The following is a 26,344-nucleotide window of genomic DNA, read 5'->3' as shown; positions in this document are numbered from 1 at the left end:
AGTCTGGCTTTACTACCTCAACATATTCACTCCTGGATTTTACACTGACATGCGAAGTAGTCATCTTATGCTATAAACGTCAACATGTGTACATCACATTTGTCTTTCCATTTCAAGCATAAAAGGTGTCCTTTTCCACAAAATGTCATTCCCCTTTCTTTAGTTTTGATTAATTAGGTCTCCAGGCAAACCTATCCTGTTCTTCATAACAGTTCCAACTCCCAGTGTATTTTTTTCCCATAGTTCTTCAAGGACTGCAGGACTTGTATAAAATCTGTCCATGTATACCACATGTGCTTTTCCCAAGTAAGCAGCAGGGATTTGACAGAATTGTCACAATTTCCTTTTCCTCCAGTATAAACTTCAGCATTGCACATGTAACCTGTTTGTGCATCACTTACAACATACCATTTTATCCCATATTTCTCTGGTTTGTCTTTCATATAAACACAGAATCCAATTCATCCTCGAAAAGGACTTACTGCTTCATCCACAGTCAGATTTCGTGATGGAGAAAAGACTTTTTGCATCTTTCTGTGAAAAAGTCCCAAAGAGCTCTTATTTTATGCAGAGGGTCATGACCTGGTTCTTGCTGAGGTGTCCATAGAGCATTATTGTTTACATGCAACATCCTGAATATGGCAAAAAATCTGTCTCATGACATCAGCTGAGAAGCAAATGATGAAGCAAGCACGGGGTCTTCAGGCCAATAATCCCTAAGTTTAGGTTTTTTTACAACACACATATGCAAAATAATTGCAAAAAATTCATATACTTCATGTATCCTCACTGTTCTCCATTTCTTCCATAAAGATTTTTGTTTGATTCTGTTCTGATGGCAAATTTCAGAAATAGTATCAGTAGCATATATATATGTCTCTGACTTTACTTTGAGAAACATGCTGCAATCAAAACATTTCAACAAACAGCCTAGTTCTGTTGATAATGTATCAACAGGAACCTGAATTCCATTCATTTCTTCAAACAGAGGTAATTCAGGGATTGCATTAAAATGACACCATTCATTTTGAAGGCAGGCTGTTGAACTGAATGACGAACCTGACTAATAGAAACTTGTGCATTAGCTTCTTCATACTCACTATCATCGTTTCTATCAGCAGTACAGTTTTCATTCTCCAACTCATGTGAGTCATTGTGAGTCGTCTTCCGAAAAATCGACTATGTCATCTGAAAGATCGTCAATTTCTGAGCCATTGTTCAAAAGTTATTCAACCTCTAAGTTTGCCAAGCAATGTGTGTTAGCCATATTCACTATTTATATGTTTTTACACATGAAAACAATGCACACAATAGTGCAACACGGCAGGCAACATAGAATGAGACAACCTTCAACAATATTCCGAGTGCACACGTAGTTCACGTATCACTGGTACCATTCATGATAGACTGGTGTGCACTAGCTATCAACAGTGCTCTTATGACAAGCCAAACAATTAGTCTCAGCACTTAAAAATGTAAAACGCATGTTTAAATCACAAATAAATAAGTCAGAAGTGAAGATCATATGACATACGTCCGTCGGATTTTATGCTTGAAACGTAGTGAAGGTATGTAGGGCGTCCATTAGGTCCAGTGTGCTAATTTTAAAACTTTGTACATGGCTGGAGCAGCAATCATAGAATGAAATCGTCTTGTAGAAATATTAAACATCCAATCAATGGCAAATTGGAAGGTTTATTAAAATCGCTTTACCATGGTTTCAACATTTATAAAAACATCTTCTTTAGAAGAAAATTATGGACAACAGGATTACATGTTGTGGCACAGGTACGTTAAAATATAGCCAAAAGGCTTCATCAAATATAAAATTTCACCTCAACATTAAACGTGTGTCATATGTATCTTCTGCTAAATGTTATTTCTTGCAGGTTCACATTGACAAATTTGGATTAACTGAATAAAACTATATATCGATAATGACACACAAAGGTTGTAGAAATGTACCTCTTAAAAACTGCAAATCCTTGATGACACACACACACACATATATATATATATATATATATATATATATATATATATATATATATATATATATATATATATATATATATATATATATATAGGTACAGGGCAACAGCTTTGCTGTGTCATCAAGGATTTGCAGTTTTTAAGAGGTACATTTCTACAACCTTTGTGTGTCATTATCGATATACAGTTTTATTCAGTTAATCCAAATTTGTCAATGTGAACCTGCAAGAAATAACATTTAGCAGAAGATACATATGACACACATTGATTTCATCATAGACAGAAAAGCAGTACACCTACAAAATAATATCAAGATATGAAACATTATTGATAATTACAAATGTCGATGCTTTCACAGAGAAGTTCCTGTTTTATGCAATCTTCTCATTTTCATATTGCTGCTAAATCACCATTGATAATATGTTACAGTTTATCAACCCCTTGGCTGCCACTGAGCTCTTCCTCTATTGTATTTTCAGTGCTAAGATGAAAATTCCTGCATGCCTTCATAGATGGTCCATTTCACTGTGCTCTCTTTCTTTATGAGTTTTACTGTGGGATTTTTGTCTACCCTGTTTCTTTTCGTACTTCTTCATTAATTCTTTATATGTCTAGCTTATTTGTAGCATATTTGTTTGGTGCAACATTTCAAATGCCTCTAGTTTATTCTTCTCTGTCTTTTCAATAGCACATTTTTATGTCACAGGCTCCAGACATTCAGTTACTAAAATTTTTCCGTAACTCCATGTCAGTCTTTGATACCAGTCAAACTTTTGTACCAAAGGATACTTTATATTTCAGTGCTAATCTACTGATATTTATGACGTCTCATTTTATTTGTTTAAGAGAATTTGATTTTTTGTACTACCATCTCTCTGATGCAAATGAGATTGTAAGAATTCATTGGATTAAAAGTTCTTGAGTTTCCAACAGTATCAATTGATAAAAATTACATGAGCTTTTAGTCAAACACACCTTGTCCATTGTCAAGTGGAATGTCTGCCAGTTGGCTGCTGGTATGCCCCTTGTCAATGCTAGCTGCCATCTGTGACGTCACTGATGCTCATGGCATCACAATGTATGAGTATATGCTGGCTTGGCGTTTGATGTGGCCATTGGATCCAATGTCGTGCTGTGCTGCTGGCCACCATCTCTATTTATGATGTGATTTTTATTTCAATGGTTCCTTTAATTACACAGTCCCAGAAGCCATTTGTGTGAGCCACAATAGATGTTTCATCAAATTTTATCTGTTGTACATTTCCTAAAGTATGCTCGGCTAAAGCAGATTTCTTGAGATAGCATAAGTGATAAAATCTCTTGTGCTCCTTCCTAATTGGTCCACAGTGTGTTCCGTTTGTTCAATATAAGACCCAAATTAACAGCTTCTGGGATTGTATAATTAAATAAGCCATTGAAATAAAAATCATGTACAGCAACCTGGATGGAAACGGTGGCCTGCAGATGAGCACAGTGTGGAATCCAGAAATTGCATGATTGAAGTGGACACATTGAATGCCAAGTCAACATAGGCTCATATATGGTGTATACAAGGGGCATACCAGCAGCCCACTGGTAGTCATACTGTCTGACAGTGGCCAAGAAGCGTATGGCTGAAAGCTTGTGCAGTTTTAATCACTTAATGCGGCTGGAAACCTGAGAACTTTTCATACAAATGAGACTGCCTAGAGCACAATCTATCAGAGAAGTTTTATCTAGTGCATGATCAATACAATTTCATGTCTATGTGTCCTCTATTAAAAACACTCTCTCCCTTTTTTTCACATGTCTTCTTGACATCTTTTGATTATTTCAGTTGCAGTCTTTTGCCTTCTTGATGGGAAAAGCAGCATTAGCATGTTGTTTTCCATTCCTTAAACTTTTGTTAACATCTTCTGCTGGTATCCAGCCATTTATTTTTGGTACATTTTTTTCCAACAAGCTCTTAAATTATGTCTTTCTTTACTATAGGGGTGAATGCATTTTAGCTGCCATGTCATTTTGGCTTTTCTCATACAATATAAAACTGTTTAAAACTGTTTAATAAAGCACTTCAAGCAACCAGTAAAACTTTTTTCTCCATGACTTCAGTGTGTGTGTGTGTGTGTGTGTTTGAGATTTACGGGCGCTAAACAGCGGGGTCATCAGCGCCCAAACACATAAAAACAGGAACACATGCAGTGAAGGGACTAAGACGAACAGCAAACAAGGGGAACAGCTAAAAGACATAGACCTGATGCAGTTCCAAATCCTCACATACAGAGGCAAAACAAGAGGAGAAGGAGTGCACTAAAAAAGGAAAGGAAACACAAGGAAGGGAGGACAGAAACCGAAGGGAAACAAGGAGGTATTCGTGACTGGTGGACCTCTTACCTAAAATTTGGGTGAGCCAGTCATCCAGCAGCACATTAAAACCCTCGCCCTAAAATCCGTGGCAACAAATTGGACAGGACACGAAACCATAAAACCTTCACCACAGACGATGCGTCGTCTTTCAAAATAGAGGGCAAATCCGGTGGCAAAGAAACCACCGCCCTCTGGTCAGAGAATAAAAGACAGTCAAGTAAAATGTGGCGGACAGTAATCTGGACGCCACAAGCACTGCAGATTGGGGGATCCTCCCGCCGGAGTAGAAAACCATGTGCGAAGGGACTGTGCCCAATGCGGAGGCGAGTGAGGAGAACCTCATCCCGCCTGCATGACTGGTAGGACATACGCCATGGCCGTGTGGTGGCCTTGACCAGACGCAGCTTATTTTCACCGACTGCCAGCCACTCCTCTTCCCACTGACGCATAACGCGAAAACGCAGGAGGGAGGTAACAGCATGGAGGGGGACGGCACATTCAACAACGGGAACATGCATCTTTGGCAGCCACATCCGCCAGCTCGTTTCCCCTAATACCCACATGCCCCGGCACCCAGCAGAAGGAAACCTCCTTCCCCTGCCGCTGCAGGTGGAGTAGGGCATCATGGATGTTCTGGACGACCGTATCCGCTGGGTACAAGTGTTGCATGGTCTGAAGGGCACTCAGGGAGTCAGAACAGATGAGGAACTTACGACTGGGGACACATCTCATCTGCTCCAATGCCCGCAAGATCGCAAACAATTCTTCATCAAAGATGGTAAACGCCGCAGGAAGCCGTAACTTGACGACTCGATCAGGGAAAACAACAGCACAACCAACAGAGTCTCCCTGTTTAGAGCCATCCGTAAATACTGGTACATGGTCGGGATGCTGGTTTAAAATATCGTAAAATAAGGAGGTAAAAACAAACACAGGAGTGCAGCTCCTCTGGTACTCCGACAAGTCTAAAAGGACGCTGGGCCTCTGGAGCAACCAGGGAGGCAGGCGAGTAAAACCTTGTCATTGGGGGGCCACACGCTCCACACCAAGGGACTCAAGCAAATGCTTGGCACGAATCCCAAATGGTCTCGTTGCCCTGGGACGACTGGAAAAGAGACGTTCCATAGGCGGTCGGGCAACGGTAGGGTACGCAGGGGAGGCAGGACAGGCAAGGAATTGACACACCCGTCGCACCATGAGGAGTTTCCGCCGGATGGCGAGCAGCGGTTCCCCTGCCTCAGCACACAGGCTGGGGATGGGACTAGTACGGAAAACACCAGTGGCCAGCCTGATACCCTCATGGTGTACTGCGTCAAGAATCTTCAGATACGAAGGCCTTGCTGACCCATACACGGTGCAACCATAGTCAAGACGCGATCGGACGAAAGCCCTATAAAACTGCAGCAGACGCGCCCGATCTGCTCCCCAGGACCGATGGCTCAGACACTTCAAAATATTCAGTGCCTTCAGGGCCCGCACCTTGAGGTCTTTAAGGTGAGGCAACCACGACAACTTTGAATCAAAAGTGAGGCCCAGGAACCGCACAGTGTCACTAAAAGGAAGAATGGTGTCCCTCAGACGCAATTCAGGGGAGGTAAGAAGACATCGAGAACGATTAAAATGAACACACACACATTTGCAGAAAAGGTAAAACCCGTCTTCGCAGTCCATGCCTCTAATCGCTTTATCGTAAGCTGCAACTGCCGACTAGCAGTGACAAGACTGGAGGAAGAACAGAAAACGGCAAAATCGTCCACAAACAAGGAGCATTGGGCAGGACTCCGGATAGTGGACGTGATACTGTTAATGGCAACGGCAAAGAGGGTGACACTTAAAACGCTTCCCTGAGGAACATCATTCTCCTGCACATACAAATCAGATAGCACATTACCAACCCTATAGCGAAAGAGGCGGTGGGAAAGAAAGGACCGAATGAAGATGGGGAGACGGCCACGAAAGCCCCGCTCATGGAGTTGATTGAGGATATGGCGGCGCCAAGTAGTGTCATACGCCTTATGAATGTCAAAGAAGACACCTAGACAATGCTGGTTACGCTGGAAGGCCTGCTGGATGGCCACCTCAAGCAGGGTCAAGTTGTCTATAGTGGAACGACATCTCTGAATGCCACACTGAGAGGGGCTAAGGAGCTGCCTGGTCTCGAGCAGCCAAACCAGGCGACGATTGACCATGCGTTCCAACGTCTTCCCAACACAGCTCGTCAAGGCGATACTTTGATAACTACTGGAATGCGTTCGGTCCTTCCCTGGTTTGAGGAGGGGTATCAAAATCGCCTCCCTCCATGAGTCAGGGTACGTGCCTGATAACCATATCATATTAAAACAATTCAGGAGAACTTCCTTGGAAGGAAGTAACAAGTGCTGCAGCATGCTATACCGGATTTGATCATGACCCGGCGCAGTATCATGAGCCACAGACAGCGCCGAATCCAGTTCCCACATTGTGAAGGGGCAGTTGTAGGGTTCAGAATTAGGAGACCGGAAGTCCAAGTGACCCCTCTCGATGGCAGTGCAGTAGCGGCAGAAATCTGGATCACAGTTAATAGTGGCGGTAGATTCCGCAAAATGCATGGCCAGTGTCTGGGCAATGTCTCTCGGCGCCGTGAGGAGACTTCCCTGATGCAGCAGTGCCGTGACAGGTAGCTGGCCGAGTTTCCCGGAAATCCTCCTGATGGCCTCCCATACTTTTGTAGAACTAGTGGAGCGGGAGATGGAGTTCAAGAACAAGTGCCATGACCGTCGTTTGCTCTCTTTAATCACTCGCCGCGCCTTGGCCCTTGCCACCCGAAAGGCCGCAAGATTGTCAGCTGAGGGACGGCACTTGAAGCGGCACAGAGCTGCACGGCGGGCTCGGATAGCTGAGCGGCACTCAGTGGTCCACCAAGGGACAGGACGCCTCTTGGGATGACCAGATGACCGTGGGATTGACAATTCAGCAGAATGGGAGATCACGGCTGTAACATGGTCTACCCATTCGTGGACGCTGGCACGGTGTTCCAAAACAGCCAGTTGGCTGAAAAGTGTCCAGTCAGCCCTGCAGAGGTGCCACCAGGGTGGTACCGGAAATGCCATAGCCTCATCCAGGAGGCGAATCCAAAGGGGGAAGTGGTCACTAGAATGGAGGTCAGCAGAAACCTCCCACAGAGCAGAATCCGCGAGTGCTGGAGAGCAAAAGGAAAGGTCAATAGCTGATGACGACCCAGAGGCAGTACAGAAATGAGTGGGAGCACCAGAGTTGAGGATGCACAGTTCTTCAGACATCATGAGGCTTTCCAGAATGCGACCCCTGGGGCAAGTAGTCGAAGAGCCCCATAAGACATTATGAGCATTGAAGTCCCCCAGAAGAAGAAATGGGCGGGGAAGTTGGCTAATAAGGTCTGTGAGAGCCTCAGAGTCTATCGCATCCTGAGGGGGTAAGTAAAGTGAACAGACTGTGAGCCTCCAACCCACAAGAAGGTCAACTGCAACTGCTTGCAAGTCTGTAACGAGAGGGAGCTCAGATGAGGGGTGCATGTCACGGACAAAAATCGCAACACCACCCTTTGCCCTTTCCCCCATCAGATCATCTTTCCGATAGACGGTATAGCCCCGTAAAGAAGGAGCATCAGTGGCCCGAAAATGTGTCTCTTGGAGACATAAGCACAAAGGGAACTCATGTACAAGGAGTTGTAATTCGGCCACATGCGTCCTGAACCCATTCAGGTTCCACTGTAATATGGGAGCCAGTGATCAGGATGGCTGAACTTTCACCCTGCCTCTGTGTTTTGGAGGTGAGCCCGTACTGGCCGGAGATTTATTCCTGGGGCGAGAAGATCGCCCCCGGTCGACATCAATGTCCATCAGCTCCGATGACGACCCACGGGAGATGTCAGACAGTACGATGGCCTCGTCATCGGACCGACCCTGACCAGTCTCCTCAGGTGGCAAAATCTTCACCTTCAGCGTCTTTGTCTCAGGGGGCTTAGAATGCAGAGCCTTGTCAGCAGTTGGAGCTTTACTTGCCTGGGCAGAAGGCGCCATGGGGGAAGAGGCAGGAAGTACCCCAATGTCAGCAACCACGGCCTTGTCCGACGTTGGGGGAGAGCCGCAGGTTGCAAAACAACCGCAGCAGCACAAGTGCACTGGCAAACGCAGGTATTAGTGCTAACACTAGCAACCTCTGTTTGCGTAGCAACAGTGGCCATTTGTACTGGTTTTTTCAGGGCGGAAGCGAAAGATGTCGTAAACACAGGAGGTTGCATGGCCTTAAAGAGCTTCTTGGCCTCACCATAGGGGATGCGCTTAGATGTTTTTATCTCCTGTATCTTCCATTCCTCGAGATAGATGGGGCAGACCCGGCTCCAGACAGGGTGACTCCCAAAGCAATTCACGCACTTCACAGGTGATGAACAATCAGCTCCTTCATGGGCAGGCTGACCACATTTACCACAAGTGGCTATCCCATTGCACCCCAATGTAGTATGCCCAAAGCGCTGACATTAAAAACAGCACATTGGGTTGGGGAAATATGGCCGTACTGCCAAACATAAGAATCCCGCTTTAACATGCTCTGGAAGTCTCGGGCAACTGAACGTGAGAATAAACGAGTCGGATTTTACTAGGTCCCCATCGACTCGCTTCATAATATTCTGCACGTCAACAATACCTTCGTCAGCCCACTCATATTTCAACTCGTCTGTGGAGATATCCACCAAGTCCCTACATGTCACAACACCCTTACTATAGTTGAGTGTGGAGTGGAGCTCGGTCTTGATAGCGTACTCTCCGAGACTGGGGGCTTTCCGAAGAGAAGCGACTTGGCGGGAACTAGAAGTCTCAACTAAGAGAGTACCATTGCGCAGTCGCTTAACAGATTTCAGTGTACCTGCAATTCCCTCAAGACCCTTGTGGATGTAAAAGGGAGAAACCCTCTCAAAGCTACCCTCCTTCCATTTAATAACCAAAAACGCATTCTGATTTTCAGCATGTGCTCTGTTACGACAGTCTGATAAATCTCTGGCAACACCAGGAGCTGGAGGACTCGCAGCACGAAGTCGCTTTTTTGATGGGGTGTGTTTTCCTACCAGTGGCCCACCCAATCCACTGGTAGGGGGAAATGTAGAGGTCGGAGGGTCCATTGTGGTCCCACGAGCAGCTAGGGAACTAAAGGTCCGCTCAGACAGAGCCTCGCGTGCCTGAGTAAGCCTTATACAACTGGGGTGCGGCAGGTGCCCCAGAGGTTGCCCGCTTGCGACTGTTCCACCCCAACAGTCATGCATCTTATAGGCGTGCAGCACACCGTAAGATTTAGGGTTTTTTATAGAGGTTTACCTTCCTCGCAATCCAGGCGGTCAAGCCAAGATTACCATTCCTCGCAGCACACAACATTCCACCGCCGCGCCATGCGGTGGTCGCTGAAGGGAAATGGCAGCAAGAGAGGGGAAGAAAACCAATGTGCACTCCGTGTGCATACCGGGGGGAGTCATTCCAGATGTGGAAAGGGTCCTTCCGGATGCCATGAAGGGTACAGGGTGCACCCATCTGCAGGTGGTCGCTCATGTCGGCACCAATGATGTGTGTCGCTATGGATCGGAGGAAATCCTCTCTGGCTTCCGGCGGCTATCTGATTTGGTGAAGACTGCCAATCTCGCTAGCGGGATGAAAGCAGAGCTCACCATCTCCAGCATCGTCGACAGGACTGACTGCGGACCTTTGGTACAGAGCCGAGTGGAGGGTCTGAATCAGAGGCTGAGACGGTTCTGTGACCGTGTGGGCTGCAGATTCCTAGACTTGCGCCATAGGGTGGTGGGGTTTCGGGTTCCGCTGGATAGGTCAGGAGTCCACTACACGCAACAAGCGGCTACACGGGTAGCAGGGGTTGTGTGGCGTGGGCTGGGCGGTTTTTTAGGTTAGATGGCCTTGGGCAAGTACAGAAAGGGCAACAGGCTCAACGGGTGCGGGGCAAAGTCAGGACATGAGGGGACCAAGCAGCAATCGATATTGTAATTGTCAACTGTCGAAGCTGCGTTGGTAAAGTACCGGAACTTCAAGCGCTGATAGAAAGCACCGATGCTGAAATCGTTATAGGTACAGAAAGCTGGCTTAAGCCAGAGATAAATTCTGCCGAAATTTTTACAAAGGTACAGACGGTGTTTAGAAAGGATAGATTGCATGCAACCGGTGGTGGCGTGTTCGTCGCTGTTAGTAGTAGTTTATCCTGTAGTGAAGTAGAAGTGGATAGTTCCTGTGAATTATTATGGGTGGAGGTTACACTAAACAACCGAACTAGGTTAATAATTGGCTCCTTTTACCGACCTCCCGACTCAGCAGCATTAGTGGCAGAACAACTGAGAGAAAATTTGGAATACATTTCACATAAATTTTCTCAGCATGTTATAGTCTTAGGTGGAGATTTCAATTTACCAGATATAGACTGGGACACTCAGATGTTTAGGACGGGTGGTAGGGACAGAGCATCGAGTGACATTATACTGAGTGCACTATCCGAAAATTACCTCGAGCAATTAAACAGAGAACCGACTCGTGGAGATAACATCTTGGACCTACTGATAACAAACAGACCCGAACTTTTCGACTCTGTATGTACAGAACAGGGAATCAGTGATCATGAGGCCATTGCAGCATCCCTGAATATGAAAGTTAATAGGAATATAAAAAAAGGGAGGAAGGTTTATCTGTTTAGCAAGAGTAATAGAAGGCAGATTTCAGACTACCTAACAGATCAAAACGAAAATTTCTGTTCCAACACTGACAATGTTGAGTGTTTATGGAAAAAGTTCAAGGCAATCGTAAAATGCGTTTTAGACAGGTACGTGCCGAGTAAAACTGTGAGGGACGGGAAAAACCCACCGTGGTACAACAAAGTTAGGGAACTACTGCGAAAGCAAAGAGAGCTTCACTCTAAGTTTAAACGCAGCCAAAACCTCTCAGACAAACAGAAGCTAAACGATGTCAAAGTTAGCGTAAGGAGGGCTATGCGTGAAGCGTTCAGTGAATTTGAAAGTAACATTCTATGTACCGACTTGACAGAAAATCCTAGGAAGTTCTGGTCTTATGTTAAATCAGTAAGTGGCTCGAAACAGCATATCCAGACACTCCGGGATGATGATGGCATTGAAACAGAGGATGACACGCGTAAAGCTGAAATACTAAACACCTTTTTCCAAAGCTGTTTCACAGAGGAAGACCGCACTGCAGTTCCTTCTCTAAATCCTCGCACAAACGAAAAAATGGCTGACATCGAAATAAGTGTCCAAGGAATAGAAAAGCAACTGGAATCACTCAATAGAGGAAAGTCCAGTGGACCTGACGGGATACCAATTCGATTCTACACAGAGTACGCGAAAGAATTCGCCCCCCTTCTAACAGCCGTGTACCGCAAGTCTCTAGAGGAAGGGAGGGTTCCAAATGATTGGAAAAGAGCACAGATAGTCCCAGTCTTCAAGAAGGGTCGTCGAGCAGATGCGCAAAACTATAGACCTATATCTCTGACGTCAATCTCTTGTAGAATTTTAGAACATGTTTTTTGCTCGCGTATCATGTCATTTCTGGAAACCCAGAATCTACTATGTAGGAATCAACATGGATTCCGGAAACAGCGATCGTGTGAGACCCAACTTGCTTTATTTGTTCATGAGACCCAGAAAATATTAGATACAGGCTCCCAGGTAGATGCTATTTTTCTTGACTTCCGGAAGGCGTTCGATACAGTTCCACACTGTCGCCTGATAAACAAAGTAAGAGCCTACGGAATATCAGACCAGCTGTGTGGCTGGATTGAAGAGTTTTTAGCAAACAGAACACAGCGTGTTGTTATCAATGGAGAGACGTCTACAGACGTTAAAGTAACCTCTGGCGTGCCACAGGGGAGCGTTATGGGACCATTGCTTTTCACAATATATATAAATGACCAAGTAGATAGTGTCGGAAGTTCAATGCGACTTTTCGTGGATGATGCTGTAGTATACAGAGAAGTTGCAGCATTAGAAAATTGTAGCGAAATGCAGGAAGATCTGCAGCGGATAGGCACTTGGTGCAGGGAGTGGCAACTGACCCTTAACATAGACAAATGTAATGTATTGCGAATACATAGAAAGAAGGATCCTTTATTGTATGATTATATGATAGCGGAACAAACACTGGTAGCAGTTACTTCTGTAAAATATCTGGGAGTATACGTGCGGAACGATTTGAAGTGGAATGATCATATAAAATTAATTGTTGGTAAGGCGGGTACCAGGTTGAGATTCATTGGGAGAGTGCTTAGAAAATGTAGTCCATCAACAAAGGAGGTGGCTTACAAAACACTCGTTTGACCTATACTTGAGTATTGCTCATCAGTGTGGGATCCGTACCAGATCGGTCTGACAGAGGAGATAGAGAAGATCCAAAGAAGAGCGGCGCGTTTCGTCACAGGGTTATTTGGTAACCGTGATAGCGTTACGGAGATGTTTAATAAACTCAAGTGGCAGACTCTGCAAGAGAGGCGCTCTGCATCGCGGTGTAGCTTGCTCGCCAGGTTTCGAGAGGGTGCGTTTCTGGATGAGGTATCGAATATATTGCTTCCCCCTACTTATACCTCCCGAGGAGATCACGAATGTAAAATTAGAGAGATTAGAGCGCGCACGGAGGCTTTCAGACAGTCGTTCTTCCCGCGAACCATACGCGACTGGAACAGGAAAGGGAGGTAATGACAGTGGCACGTAAAGTGCCCTCCGCCACACACCATTGGGTGGCTTGCGGAGTATCAATGTAGATGTAGATGTAGATGAAGCATGTCCGGGGGTTACGGTGACAGGAGACTGGCGGCGCTGACCAGTCCCCAGCTCAGGATCCTGGGGTCGCCAAGCCCGTACTCAGTAAATGAATGCTGAGCACCTGGGGGCATGACTTCAGTGATTTTCTGACAAAATTATAGCTAAAAATGTAAGGATTCATTCTGCTAAGGGAATCGATTCTTTTCTTGTGTTTTATAATTACTCTTGACCTTACAACACTTACATATTCTCTGTGCATTTTTGCTGCATCCACTGTTTCTCAGCGCTGTGGCATCAACTGTCACTTCCCTTGCCACCTTAACATCACTGGACTCTTATCTTTAAGGGAAACCCATAAACCTTTTTGACAACTTTGAGGTGATTTCATTTGTTGACAGGCTAGCTAGACATATAGCTTTACACAGTTCCTGTCAGGTCTATTTTTTCCAGTTCATTTGTGTGAACAATATTTATGTAGAATTTTTTTTATGAATACATAGAAACCTGTGCCATTGGGATTCTGAAACAATTGGCACACAAGTGCAATACGATTTATGTTGTGAACAGCAATTCTGATCTTGTCAGTTTCTTGGTGGTAGGGTTGCCAAAGTACAGTTCAAAACAGATAACTCAATGCATTTTACAGTCAGTCAAAATATAAACATCTAAGACCCATTTTCATTGATTTTTTTCTATTGCAGTGTGTGGCAGAGGATACAAATGTATCACTATCATTGTCCCTCTTTCTTTTCCACAGTTGTTGGTAAGCCTCCAAATAACCTGCAGTTTCTCTGATTTTCCTGTCGTGGTTAGTTGACAGGATGTGTGGGGAAGGAAGTAATTTGTGTCAAAGGAGAAATTCATTTGACAAAATTAGTAAAGGAGGCAGAATGGTTGCACAATAATGAGCTTCAGGTACTGCCAACAGAAACATTTAATCTAATATAAACTAATCCTACCTTCTACATATTGTTTGGTCCTCTGCAGAAATAGTTGGTTAGAGGGGACTGGGTGGTGGGGGTTAAAAGGAGAGATAAATCAATAAGACCACAAGTGAGAGGGGACCCATCTTTTGTGAGAATGAGTAGAGGACGTAATACATTGTTTGACTCTTGATGAAATCTATGCTTTGACAATTTTTACAGTAAATTTCTACATGATATACAATGTCTCTCTTGTACCATCTGCTGCTGGTGTTTGGTTAGTGTTTTCATGACATTCTTGTTCTTGCTAACTGAAACTCAGATGAAACACACCACTCCTCTTCTGTATTTTCTCTATTAATATTATCTGATAAGTGTCCCCGACTATTGATCAATAGTCTAGAATAAATCAAACTTTAACTTACTAAGATCTCTGTTTTATGACTGAATTACATTCCCTTGGAATTGTTGCAGTGAATCCTAGTGTGGCAACTGTTTTCCATGTAATTAATTTTATGTGAATGTTCCACTTCCTTCAAAGAAGATCTGAATACTTCACCCCAGAGCTGGTCTCTCAACAAATGTTATCTCTACCAGGAGAATTTATTAGTAGCACTCCCAACAACATTACTGAAGTACCTAAATTTGTACAAAGGTTATGCACAAAAAATCACAGGTTTCAACCTGTAGTTCCCAGTGATCATTGTGCCAAATTTCCATTTGTTTTTCAAGTCTTACAATCAAGTGAGTGTATGTGCATCATGGTGAGATCCAGAAGCAATTTTAAGCACCATATGACTGGCCCTTTGAAGTACTCACATGGCAGAAAAGACATTTACGTTACATGCATGGTTGTCTTAGGATAATCCTGATTGATTTCTTGAAAGCAGTATTTACAGCAACAGAGCTCCAGGATTACAAGACTAGAAAGGGAGAACATGACATGCTCCTGACCCTGTGAAGATGCCTGTGAAGTTACCACATACCTTTTCACCATTGGCACTAGAGTGACACAACAGTGGTTCATGGGTAACATGATATGCACATCCTATTCATTTTAATCCTGAGTGATGTATTCTGCTACTAGCATATGTGAGTGTGAGTGCACTGAGTGTAGTGTCATTGTGCGTGTGTACTTAGATCAGCAGCCAATTGTATCAGTGTGGGCCGGCCACTAGAGACCACCTATAGGTGCGTGCACATGGCACCATCTCTGCCATGCCATCTGCTGGTGACTTGTACTTATATACATGTGGAGTAGCACCAACTCACCCTCACGACCTTCATTTAGCTGGTACTGCTCACATCAGTTGTTCTGTTTATCTCCTATGTTGTACCTTCTATATGATTCTTTTGTCTTGATATGTGTGGAGGCATGAGAGGCTTGTTTCCATTATTCTTTGTAGATGCATGAATAAAGTCATATTTGTGTTACTAGGATTGGTTTCATGTATTACTTGGGTACTACACAAATGGTGAGGAGTTTGGAGTGGTTTCAGGGTGTGCAACTTTTAGATGCAGTTTCATATGGTTTAGTCATTATGGACACTGTGCTACCAACCCTGACTAAACAGCTTACTTCAGCAGTGACCACTTTGTTGGCTTCCATTAACAAATGGGTTACCATTCCACCAGTATATCCACCCAGTTTTCCTCCATATGATGACTGAGGCGAGGATTGGGAATCTTATGAAAAAAGACTCAGACAGCCTTTTTGGCTCTCAATGTGGCAGACTCAGATATGTGCAAAGCCTCTCTCTTGGACTCCACCTAAGGTGTACGGGTTACTGTGCCAGCTTGCCCGTTTATGAGAACCAGCAGCTGTTACTTTAGATCACATGTGCAGTTTACTGTCCAACTACCATCGCAAACAAATGCAGGTCATAGAGGCATGAGTTGAATTCTACTGATACCACAAGAACTAAACCAGTCATATAGGCCCTGGATAGCTGAACTTAACAGCCTTAGCCATAAGTGTCAGTTCATTACTAATGCCCATAATGACTCTTCTGCAGACTGTACTGTGCGTGATGGAATTATCTGTTTAGCTCCAGGCAAGGAAGTGTGACAGAAGGCCTAACTCTATTAAAAGCCCCTCTTGGGAGAAGTTTTGCAATAGCACAATCTTTCGAAGTTTCTCAAGCAGCAGGTGACCAAATTGAAGCACAGGGTAATGTGGCAGTAGTGTCACAAGAAGTGCCCACTTGGACAACAGATAGTTTGCACGAGGAAGTGACAGTTGTGGTGGTTAAAATGTGGGCTCACCACTGAGAATACCAGGGCCAGCCCAAGCAGCCATGACTGCTGCAGTGCTGCATCAGAATTCTCTGTTTCTGCCTTGTCCTTTCTGTTTTGTCCATCATGAATGTTCAGCAATGCCCTAAGCATAGGGCTACTTGTAATGCTTGCCAGAAGAAAAGCTACATAATCTCCAGGTGTCATTCGCTGCAGGTTGCTCAGCATATTGACATCAACTGTGTGACTCCAATACTTGAGACTTCTCCCAAGTTGTTTATCTAGTTAAGTTATTTTGCCAAGTGCTCTGGCTTCAGGTTGACACAGATGCTGCAGTGATATTATTGAATGTTCAAACCTATGTCAGTTTAGGTTCAATGACATTGACACCGATCATGCGGAAGTTGGTCAGTTACAACAAACAGAACATTGTGCTCTTGGGATAATTTATAGCACCTGCCTCTTACAAGTTTCTGGCTTGCTTCATTACATTTATGGTGGTTGCTGATTCTGGTGTTGAGAACTTGTTTGGGATGTAAACATTATAGGTATTTGGATTTTCTATCACTGAGGCAGTTCACCTTGTGTCCAATCAGGTATGGTATTCTCAATTGGAAACACTGCGTGAGGAGTTTTTGGACTTCTTGTCAGAAGGTATTGGATGTGCTATGAATTTTTCTGTTCATATTTCCCTGAAATCCATGGCGCAGCCTCATTTTCGTTGTGTTTGTCACCTTGAAAGATCAAGCAAAAGCAGAATAAGACAGAATGCAATCTCTAGAGGTGGTGCAACCTGTTATGGTGAATGAATGGTCATCTCTGCTGGTTGTAGTTTGGAAGCTGTTGGGGAAACTTTGCCTCTGTGGTGACTTCAGTACTACTATCAATGTGTAGTTGATCTTGGAGGCATGTCTTCTCTCACAACAGGAGGAACATTTGGTGAAAATATTTGTGGCCAGTACTTTTCTAAAATTGATTTTTCTGAAGCATATCTGCATGTTTTTGTTGACGAAAGCCTCAGTGAATTCTGGTTTTGAATGCTTCTTTTGGTGCCTATCAACATTTGCACCTTCCTTTTAGTGTGACTAGCCTCCCTGCTATTTTCCAACAATGTTTAAAGCAATAGATTGTGCCTGCCCCTGGATGTACTAATTATCTGGATATTGTTGTCACAGGCTCCTCCACAGCCAGTCACTTGAAAAATTTCTGAACTTTGTTTTTCTGTCTTACAGTTGTCAGGCTTATGGTGTGAACTCACAAAATCTCAGTTTTTTCAACGTTCTATTTCTTAGTTGGGTTCGAGGTCCCACAGGATGTGATTCATCTTCTGCCAGGACACATCTCTGCTGTTACGTCTATGCCTATCCCTTGTCCACAAAGAATCTTCAGGCCTTCCTAGGGAAATGGAAACGAGCTTTTGGCGTCATTGGCTGAGAGGCCCCTTACGGGCAGGTCCAGCCTCCTTGGTGCAGGTCTTGTTACATTTGATGCAACATTGGGTGACCTATGTGCCGGATGGGGGTGATATGATGATGAAGACAACACAACACCCAGTCCCTGAGTGGAGAAAATCCCTGACCCAGCCAGGAATTGAACCCAGGCCCCTTAGGATGGCAGTCCATCGTGCTGACCATTCAGCTATTGGGGCGGACTTCAGAGGGAAGACAGCCTGCTATCATAAATTTCTGATGGGGATGGCCACATTGGCCCACCCATTGCATAAAATGTTACACAAAAATGTACCTTTTTGCTGGAGCCTGGATTGCGAATGTGATTTTCAAATGTTGAAAACCAAACTACTCTTGGTTCCTGTTTAGCTACATTCTCTCTGGACCAACATATAGTTTTGGTGACTGACACCTCACAATATGGTCTCAGCATGGTTCATGAGAACTGATGGCTCTGAATGACCTACTGCTTTTACTTCTAAATCTCTCACTCTGACCAAGCAGCATTACTCTTGGGTGGAAATGTGGCTCTTGATATAGTTATACTCTCCAGAAATTTCATGTTTATTTGTATGGCTCCAACTTCCACTTTATTACTGACCATAAATCCATGATTTCCCTGTTTAACCCCCACACTGACAAAGTAGCACACCACCTACAACGCTGGGCACTATTCTTGTCTTTCTACAACTATAAATCCATTTTTGACCTTTGTCTAAACATGCCAGTGTGGACGCCATGTTCCACTTTCCAGTGGGCCCTGATCCTGACTTTGATCATGAAGATTTACTTTGTTTTCATCATGATATGGAAACACAGGCTGTGGTCAAGGGTTTCCCAATTATAAGCTTGTGCATAGCAACTGCCATTGCCACTGACCCAGTCCTCTGCCAGGTGGTTTGGTTTGTTTAACAGGGTTGGCCATTTAAACCTCTCGGTTAGGCTTTGTACCCCTGCACAACTATTTTTCGTTATGATATCACTTCTATGCTTTTTTGTTTTGCTCTTTCTCCATGGAAGAAGTCTCTCCCAGAGCAGTCATTCCCACTGTGTTATGTCTCCACCAGTGCCACTGGGCTGTTTTGCACACTAAACTGTTAGCTATGAGTTTTTTGGAGAGGGATTGATGGTGAAATTGTCAATTTTGTCTTGGCTTGTGAGCAACGTGGTCAAGAACAGGCAGCTCCCAGGGCGTTTCTGTCCCCCTGGCCAGTTCAGTGCCAGCCATGGGAATACATTCTTGTAGATTTTGCAGGTCACTTCTAAATTTCCTGTTGACTCTTTGATGTGGATGCATTTTTCCGATTTCCTTACATTTCCTGGTGTGTGTTGACATCAGCTGAGGTCACAATTTGTACACTTTTGAAGGTTTTTTTTCTATTAAGGGCTTGCCTTCTACCTTTATTTTCGATAATGGGCCCCAGTTTGTTTCGCACACATTTCAAATGTTTTGTTCCCATCATGGCTTGTCATGTTACAGCTCTGCCATTCCACCCTCAACTAGATGGTGAATCAGAACGACTCATGTGTAAATTCATGTTCCAAATTAAGAAAGTTTGTTGTGGATTCTTTACCAAATAATGCTGTTCTCTGCTTTATGAGCACCTATCACTTCGTGCTCATAGAGTAGCAGAGCCCCACTGAGTTATTTCATGGCTGGCAGTGATGCAAGCTCCTCGACCTTCTGTGGCCAGTGCTGCACCTGCCGCAGTCAGGTGCTTCCAGCCACTTTGTGCTGGTATTACCAGTGTGGCATGAATATTTGGTTCCTGGCCCAAGTTGATATTGGACAGTGTTGTCCACCACTGGGGACATTGGCTTAATGACATCCGTATGGCCGACAGGCTGGTGGCACTCCACTTGGATTAGTTGTGCCCCCACTCAATGCTGGAAGCTACTGGTTGCGGAGTACAGCCCCCCCTCACTGCAGCTCGGCATACCACCATTCGCCTCAAGCCTGTTCTTGCCTGCTGTGCAGGTGCTCCCGTCCCATTGGCTGCCTCCTCCATGAGTGGCACCCTGGGCTTCCAGCTCTCTGACACTGGTTGCTGGTCTGTCTTTGGCCTTGGGTCAATTGCGCAGCCTGCTATTCCAGTCAGGTCGCCTCACCATCATCTCCTCAACCATCATTACTGATGGGTCGAGCCCTGTCTCCTCTACACTGGGACCTGCCTGCTATTGACAATGCAGAGATGATGGTGACACCCTGTTCCATGGTGACGTTGTCAGGTGCCATGCAGGACCACCACCCTTGGCTGTGCATGCTTCTCCACATGTTCCAGCTCTCTGCTCTGGTGCCCACCCAGGATATCATACCACACCAACTGTCGGCACTGGCACCCATTGCTCCAGATCCGCTGTATGTGTGTCTCATCGAGCCACTGGTGTCTCCTCCTTAGCCTGGGCACACTCTTCACACAAGGGAGAGTTGTGCTGTGTCCTTTTACTAGTGCTTGTGAGTGTGGGTGCACCAAGTGTACTGTTGATGCATGTGCATACTTAAATCAACTGTCAACTGCATTAGTACAAGCCAGCCATTAGAGGCCACCTGTAGAAAGGTTTCACATGGCATGGTCTCCACTGTGCTGTCTACTATTGACTCAGACCTACATAAGTGTGGAGCAGTGCTGACTGGCTCTCACTATGCCCTTTTAGTCTGTACTCCTAACATCAATTGTTCTGCGTACTGATTATGTTGTATCTTCTGTATGATTCTTTTGTCTTGGTGTGATGGAGTAGCAAGAGGCTTTTTTTGGTTATTGTTCAGAGTTTTATGAATAAAGTCATATTTGTGTTACTTGGATTGGTTTCATGTATTACCTGGGTACTACACTAAGTGCCATTGACTCATAATGGGAGTAGAGTGGTTAAGCTGACATTTTTTGCTTTATATAAAGACTTTTTGGCTATCAAATTTCATTGGTAGCATTTGGAATGTAAGAGTATTTTTCTTTCTTTGGTTTTGACTGTTATTTATAACTAATGTTATAAATCCAACAATTTTCTACTATTCTCTGCCTCAAATTCTGAGATGCTTGAACAACAGATGTCTATGTTAGCAGTAGAAGACACATTTTAAGTTTTCTATATTAATGAGCATATAAATAACCTAAAAACTTTTTGCTATATGAGTGAGCATGTAAATAATATAGAAACTGACTTCTTTAATGGCTACTGTTAAAATCCGTGGTTATAAGTTACAGTAACACCTATGTTGAAAATAATATAATGACCAAGGAATTTTTAGGGTAAGGGTTCCTTTGAAATAAATCTGCTACCTGTCACACTTCCTACAAATTACTTAATTTTTTCTCATGCAACATGTTTGAAGCCCTGACTGAGAGGTCAGTTATATAATGCAGTTGTATATAAAAATAGTTACTCAACTGTATGAATAAATGCATGTTTATAGGGAGGGATAGTTGGGGGTGTATGTAACGGCTTATGTTACTTAGCAACATGATGCTTCACATCATGACTGCAAGCATGAAGTAATCTTAGTGGAAGAAGGTAAGTATCTTTTGAAAATAAGTTCATGTTCATGAAGTCTTTAAATTCTGGAGCTACAAAGAGTAGTCCACTTTATCTAACAAGAAACTGGGGTATTTCTGTTATGTCACAGAGTAGGACTACCTTCAGTAAGAGGATCATGCTAATTTCCAACGCATATGTTACGTATGTTCACTGACTGCTGCTCAGAATTGTTTTTCTGTGGTTTTGTTGATGTACATGACATGAAATCAGCCTAAACTGTAATTATCATTAAATTACTTTCTGATGTGTGTAAAGTTTTATTTTTTTTTTCACCTACTGCTGTACACACCAAAGTCCTCTCATGTTGCCTCTGACACAGAGCATCTCTTTGAGGTTATTGTGTGACAATGAACAATTTCATTGTTCATGTAAAGTGTAGCCTCCCATATGGTCACAGTTACGCTGTAGAAGTGGAGAAAATCACACTAATCACACTGAGTGTGGGGTCAGTGGTGTCACAAAACAGGAAAGTCTATCAAAAACTCTGTGAGAGTCCTAAGTTCACAACTGTAACTTGGTGACCAAACATTGGCATTCTGAATTGTTCAGTGCTGTGAGTCATGATTTTACAGATTCATGGGTTTTTGATGTTGCAGGGAGGACAAGGGCATCTCATACTGTGTCAATTAAATAAACCTGATTGTTACACATGTCCTTGATGTATATCCTATATGATGTAGGAACACTGTAAAGAATAGTTTGTCCATCAGCTGTGTTTGAGACAGAAACATTGGCAGTATAAGGGAGCATATTGTTAGCACATAGTGGGATATGAGTGGTAAACATTCCTTTAGTGGAAGCAGAGCTGTTTGTAGCAGTGGGTAGGCACTTTACAGTGTATAAATTGGTGGCCATAATTTTGATCACTGCCCTCATTTGGGTACTTGCATGTTAGTATGCATATGAATGCCAGTTGTCTGAAGCCTGAATGATATCAGCACAGTTTTTCATGCTGGCTGATGTTACCGTATGTGCTGGACCTTCTGGTAAGTTGGGTGGTGCTGGGAGAGGTTGGAACTCCTTAGAGTTGGTGCTAGAGAGCGTCAGAGTTGCATCACAGTGCACTCACCTGCAAGTGGTAGCTGCATCCATAATCATGTCCATGATGCCAGAGTTGTCCAGTTTATGGGACCCCCTTGTGTTACTGAGTCATAGAACCTGATAAAGTTGATGTGCAATCAGTAATTTGGAGTTGAAAGGTGTGGAAGTACTGGAAATCACTGCATTTTTCATTGCAAAAGATAACTGGCTCATTCAAATCTGTTTAAATGTGGTGTTTTAAACCTTGGTTGTGGAAACCAATGCTCACAGGTGACACTAAAAAACAGAAGGGGCCTTGTCACCAGTAGTTTCACCTTGCAGTGGTCACTGACTGCAGATATCCATGGGTTTGCACAATCCGTGAAGAATTCTGTTCTCAATGTGTGTATCTATAGACCCAGGAAGCATGATGTATACAACCTCCAATAATAACAACAAAGTTTGTGAGTCCAATGCTACAGTAGTGAGAATGAATTGTATATTATCATCTGAGATGCTATAAGCCTCAAAGGAAAGTTCAAGAAGCTGCAACCAAAGAGAAGGCTGTTGTGACATGTACAGCAGTGCAATGAATTCACTGCATGGTGAGGGAGGCATGATGTAGCTTGGTGGTGAACTGTCCATGAGCTACCGTACACATAATATGAAGTACTCTACACTTGCCCAGAAGTTAATACCGGTTGTGAAATAGTCTGAAGGTCTTCTCAAACACTCAATAAGTGTCTTGGAGGTGTAGAGTCCACGTTAGTAAGTGAAGTGATTGCACTTTTGATTTGCTTATTGTCTGCCATTGTTCAGGTCACCTTTGTGGATACTAAAATCCACAATTGAGTAATGGCAGTGTAACTACTACGCAATGTATTACTACAACTGACACAAAAACCAAGGAATAAAACTCAGGAGAAAACTAGAGACATAACTCAGAGCCATTAAACATAACCGAGGATGCTGCTAGATCATCTGTCACTAAGCCACAAAGATAGTTCACATTTGCAATTACATGTTCAACTGCTTGTGTCACCAGAAGCCTGATTTGTTAGTACTTGTTTGTGTATGCTATTTTTTTGTCACATAAGGCATGACTGATTGGTGTTAAATTCATTATGTAACTAACCAATGAAAATATTGTAGTTGCACAGATTATATTAAAGTAATGTGACAACAAAAATTTTCAGCCACCAGTTCCAGTTTCATCCTGGAGTGACATGAAAGATGCTTTGGAATTTGGGCCTAAGTGTGTACAGAAAGGAGGTGACAGTGGTGAAGAAGACTGCCTGTTTCTTAATATTTACTCACCAGAAGTAAGTGGCTATAATACTGTAGCTTGATCAATTAACCAACCATCGAATAAAAGGATATTATTGGAATTTTCATTGGTTATAGTGGCACTTGTGCCTATGTGGTGATGCAAAAAAACCTTCTGTTACTTGCTTTTGGACTTAATGACTTAGGTATACAGAATGTGAACAGGTATACAGAATATAAACAGGTATACAGAATACGAACAAATTCAGACAATACATTTCTCACATTAAGATAAGTAATAAATACTGTACAAAAAAACTTCAAACATCTAATTTACCAGCCAAGTATACAAACATGCTACAGGCATTATGCTGTGTAGAAGACTAAGCATGTTCATCTGTAACATTCCATCATGACAAAAGTTCATTGGGCTCAATGCACCCTTAATATGTTGACCAAGAACTGACATATCCGGTCAGAAATCGCTGAGCATGTACAACAAATAAAAAAAATTGTTATCATTCTGTACATATTTCTTATAGTTTCTGTTTGTTCCTGACTAAAGCACCAACACAAGCCTTTGTTTATCTCATATATTGCTCAATATGTTAAGGAAGACAGCACCCAAAAATTCCTGAATCAGTTTATGCTACTCCTAAGGATTGTGGGGACTTGACCATCAAGACTCCCCATCATAACATCTCCATCAAGTGCACTGAGTAGATACTCTCTGCTTGTTTAAACTGTGCTTGATTTGTGTTATGTTAGGATGTTTGGTCAGAAACAGTGTACATTAATTTATTTATTTAATGTATATTATTTAAATAAAGTAGTGGATCCATGTCATACTGTATCTCACCTGTCTGTACCCAGATTCCTATAATGGTGACCAATGACTACCACATCATGCCATATTTTCTCATTTTCCTATCAAGCTGATTACTGTGTGACAACAATGCAGCCATTATTGCACCCCACCCCTACACATTTCACACAAAATGACACTGATTTTCCTGCATCCCTGTTTCACATGTCATACTACAACGTAGAACATCAGCGTGCAATACATCAGACTATGTTCAAATCTGAAACAACACCACAGCTGTGTAGTGAACTGACCACCCAGGGCATCTATGGCTTTCCACCCTCCATCAATGTGCAAGAAATGACTTATTTGGGATATATTACTGATATGTTTGGTGCTCCCAATGGCGCATTCAACACTCTCCATAGGATTTAAATTCAGGTAAGAGGTGTTGTTAACAATGCTGGATGAAGACAACTAGTTAGACAGCTTGTTATTATCAGTATTACAGATTTAACCAAGCTGTATCCAGACAGCAAACATTTTCACAATTGTGCCTTTCAACCAACTGCACAGTGCTTGGACATTATTTTCTACCCTACTACAGGGTATCCTACAAGGGTCAGTCCAAAAGAAATGCACACTATTTTTGTAAAAATACAGTTTTCGTTGTGACAGGTGATGAAACATAGCTCCATCGTTTTTCACAAGAGACAAAGAGGCAATCAATGGAGTGGCATAATGTTAATTCACCCAAGAAAAAAAAAAAAAATTCAAAACCACACCTTCTACTGGAAAAGTTATGGCTACAGTGTTTTTCGATTCTTAAGGACTCTTGCTTGTGGACATCATGCCAAGTGGAACCACCATAAATTCTGATGCATATGTGATGACACTGAAGAAACTTCAAGCTCGACTGAGTTGTGTTCGACCACATCGGCAAAAGCAGGATGTTTTGCTGTTGCACAGCAATGCATGGCCACATGTCAGTCAAAAAACCATGGAAGCAATCACAAAACTTGGATGGACAACACTGAAACACCTGCCTTACAGTCCTGACCTGGCTCCATGTGACTATCATCTCTTTGGGAAACTGAAAGACTCTCTTTGTGGAACAAGGTTTGAAGACAATGACTGCCTTGTGCACGCTGCCAAACAGTGGCTCCAACAGGTTGGTCCAGAATTTTACCGTGTGGGTATACAGGTGCTGGTTCCAAGATGGCATAAGGCAGTTGAGAGGGATGGAAATTATGTGGAGAAATGAAAATATTGTTCGTAAAGGCTGTATCTACACACTGTAAAACTTTCGAACATGTAGAATAAAAGATGGATTTCTTTTGGAGTGACCTTCGCACATAAAATCAGTACGTCTCATGCATGAGATTCAAGTAACAATAATATAATTAAAAAAGGATAGATAATAGTAACGTTAAAAAAATGCAGTTACCTTTTTATAAGAGGTACTGGAAGTGGTGGCCACGGGCATCCAGGCTACTTCACAAGCAGCTCGACTAGAGATGATTAACTGGTACACCCTGTGTTATGTGGGATGCTCTGTATTTTGTACAATCACCAATGTATAGCTGATGCCATCAATAATGGCAACCATCTTGCCTTGCTGCAATGTCCACTGGCCTCCTGATGGTAGGAACCCAAACTCACATCAATTTAGCTGCCCTTGACCGGTCAAGAAATCCTCATAGTCATGCCATCCCAGCTGGCCGAGATATCATGATTTTGCCTGACAGCTGATGAAGAAGTTGGCATTCCCTCCATATCAAGAAAGTCAGCCATGAAATTATGCCTCTATCTGAATGCTACTGAGACAGCACGACTTGGCTGACCTCTGCCTCATGAAGGGACAACACTTCCCTACAGTGGCTGCCCGATAACACAAACATTTGTCGCACAGTGGACACTGATCTTACTGCACCTCTCACCATGTTTCTATCCTGGTTCCACTTGGGTTTTGGCTCTTCTGTGCACAAATGCCAATGGTGGT

The 26,344-nt window shown here is 43.3% G+C and overlaps 1 protein-coding gene across 1 annotated transcript in view; it reads left to right on the top strand.

The window, feature by feature from the left end:
• The window catches only part of LOC124623094 (esterase FE4-like), a 136,248-nt gene that overhangs the window by 2,004 nt on the left and 107,900 nt on the right, over positions 1-26,344 (top strand). Inside the window, exon 2 of the mRNA XM_047148888.1 lies at positions 23,468-23,593. Coding sequence (XP_047004844.1) covers positions 23,468-23,593 — 126 coding nt within the window. The remainder of the gene's footprint in view (positions 1-23,467; positions 23,594-26,344) is intronic.

The sequence above is a fragment of the Schistocerca americana genome, chromosome 1 (genome assembly GCF_021461395.2).
Source record: "Schistocerca americana isolate TAMUIC-IGC-003095 chromosome 1, iqSchAmer2.1, whole genome shotgun sequence".
Taxonomy (NCBI): Eukaryota; Metazoa; Arthropoda; class Insecta; order Orthoptera; family Acrididae; genus Schistocerca; species Schistocerca americana.
The sequence above is the reverse complement of the archived record's forward strand: the minus strand, read 5'-3'. Positions and strand labels throughout refer to the sequence as shown.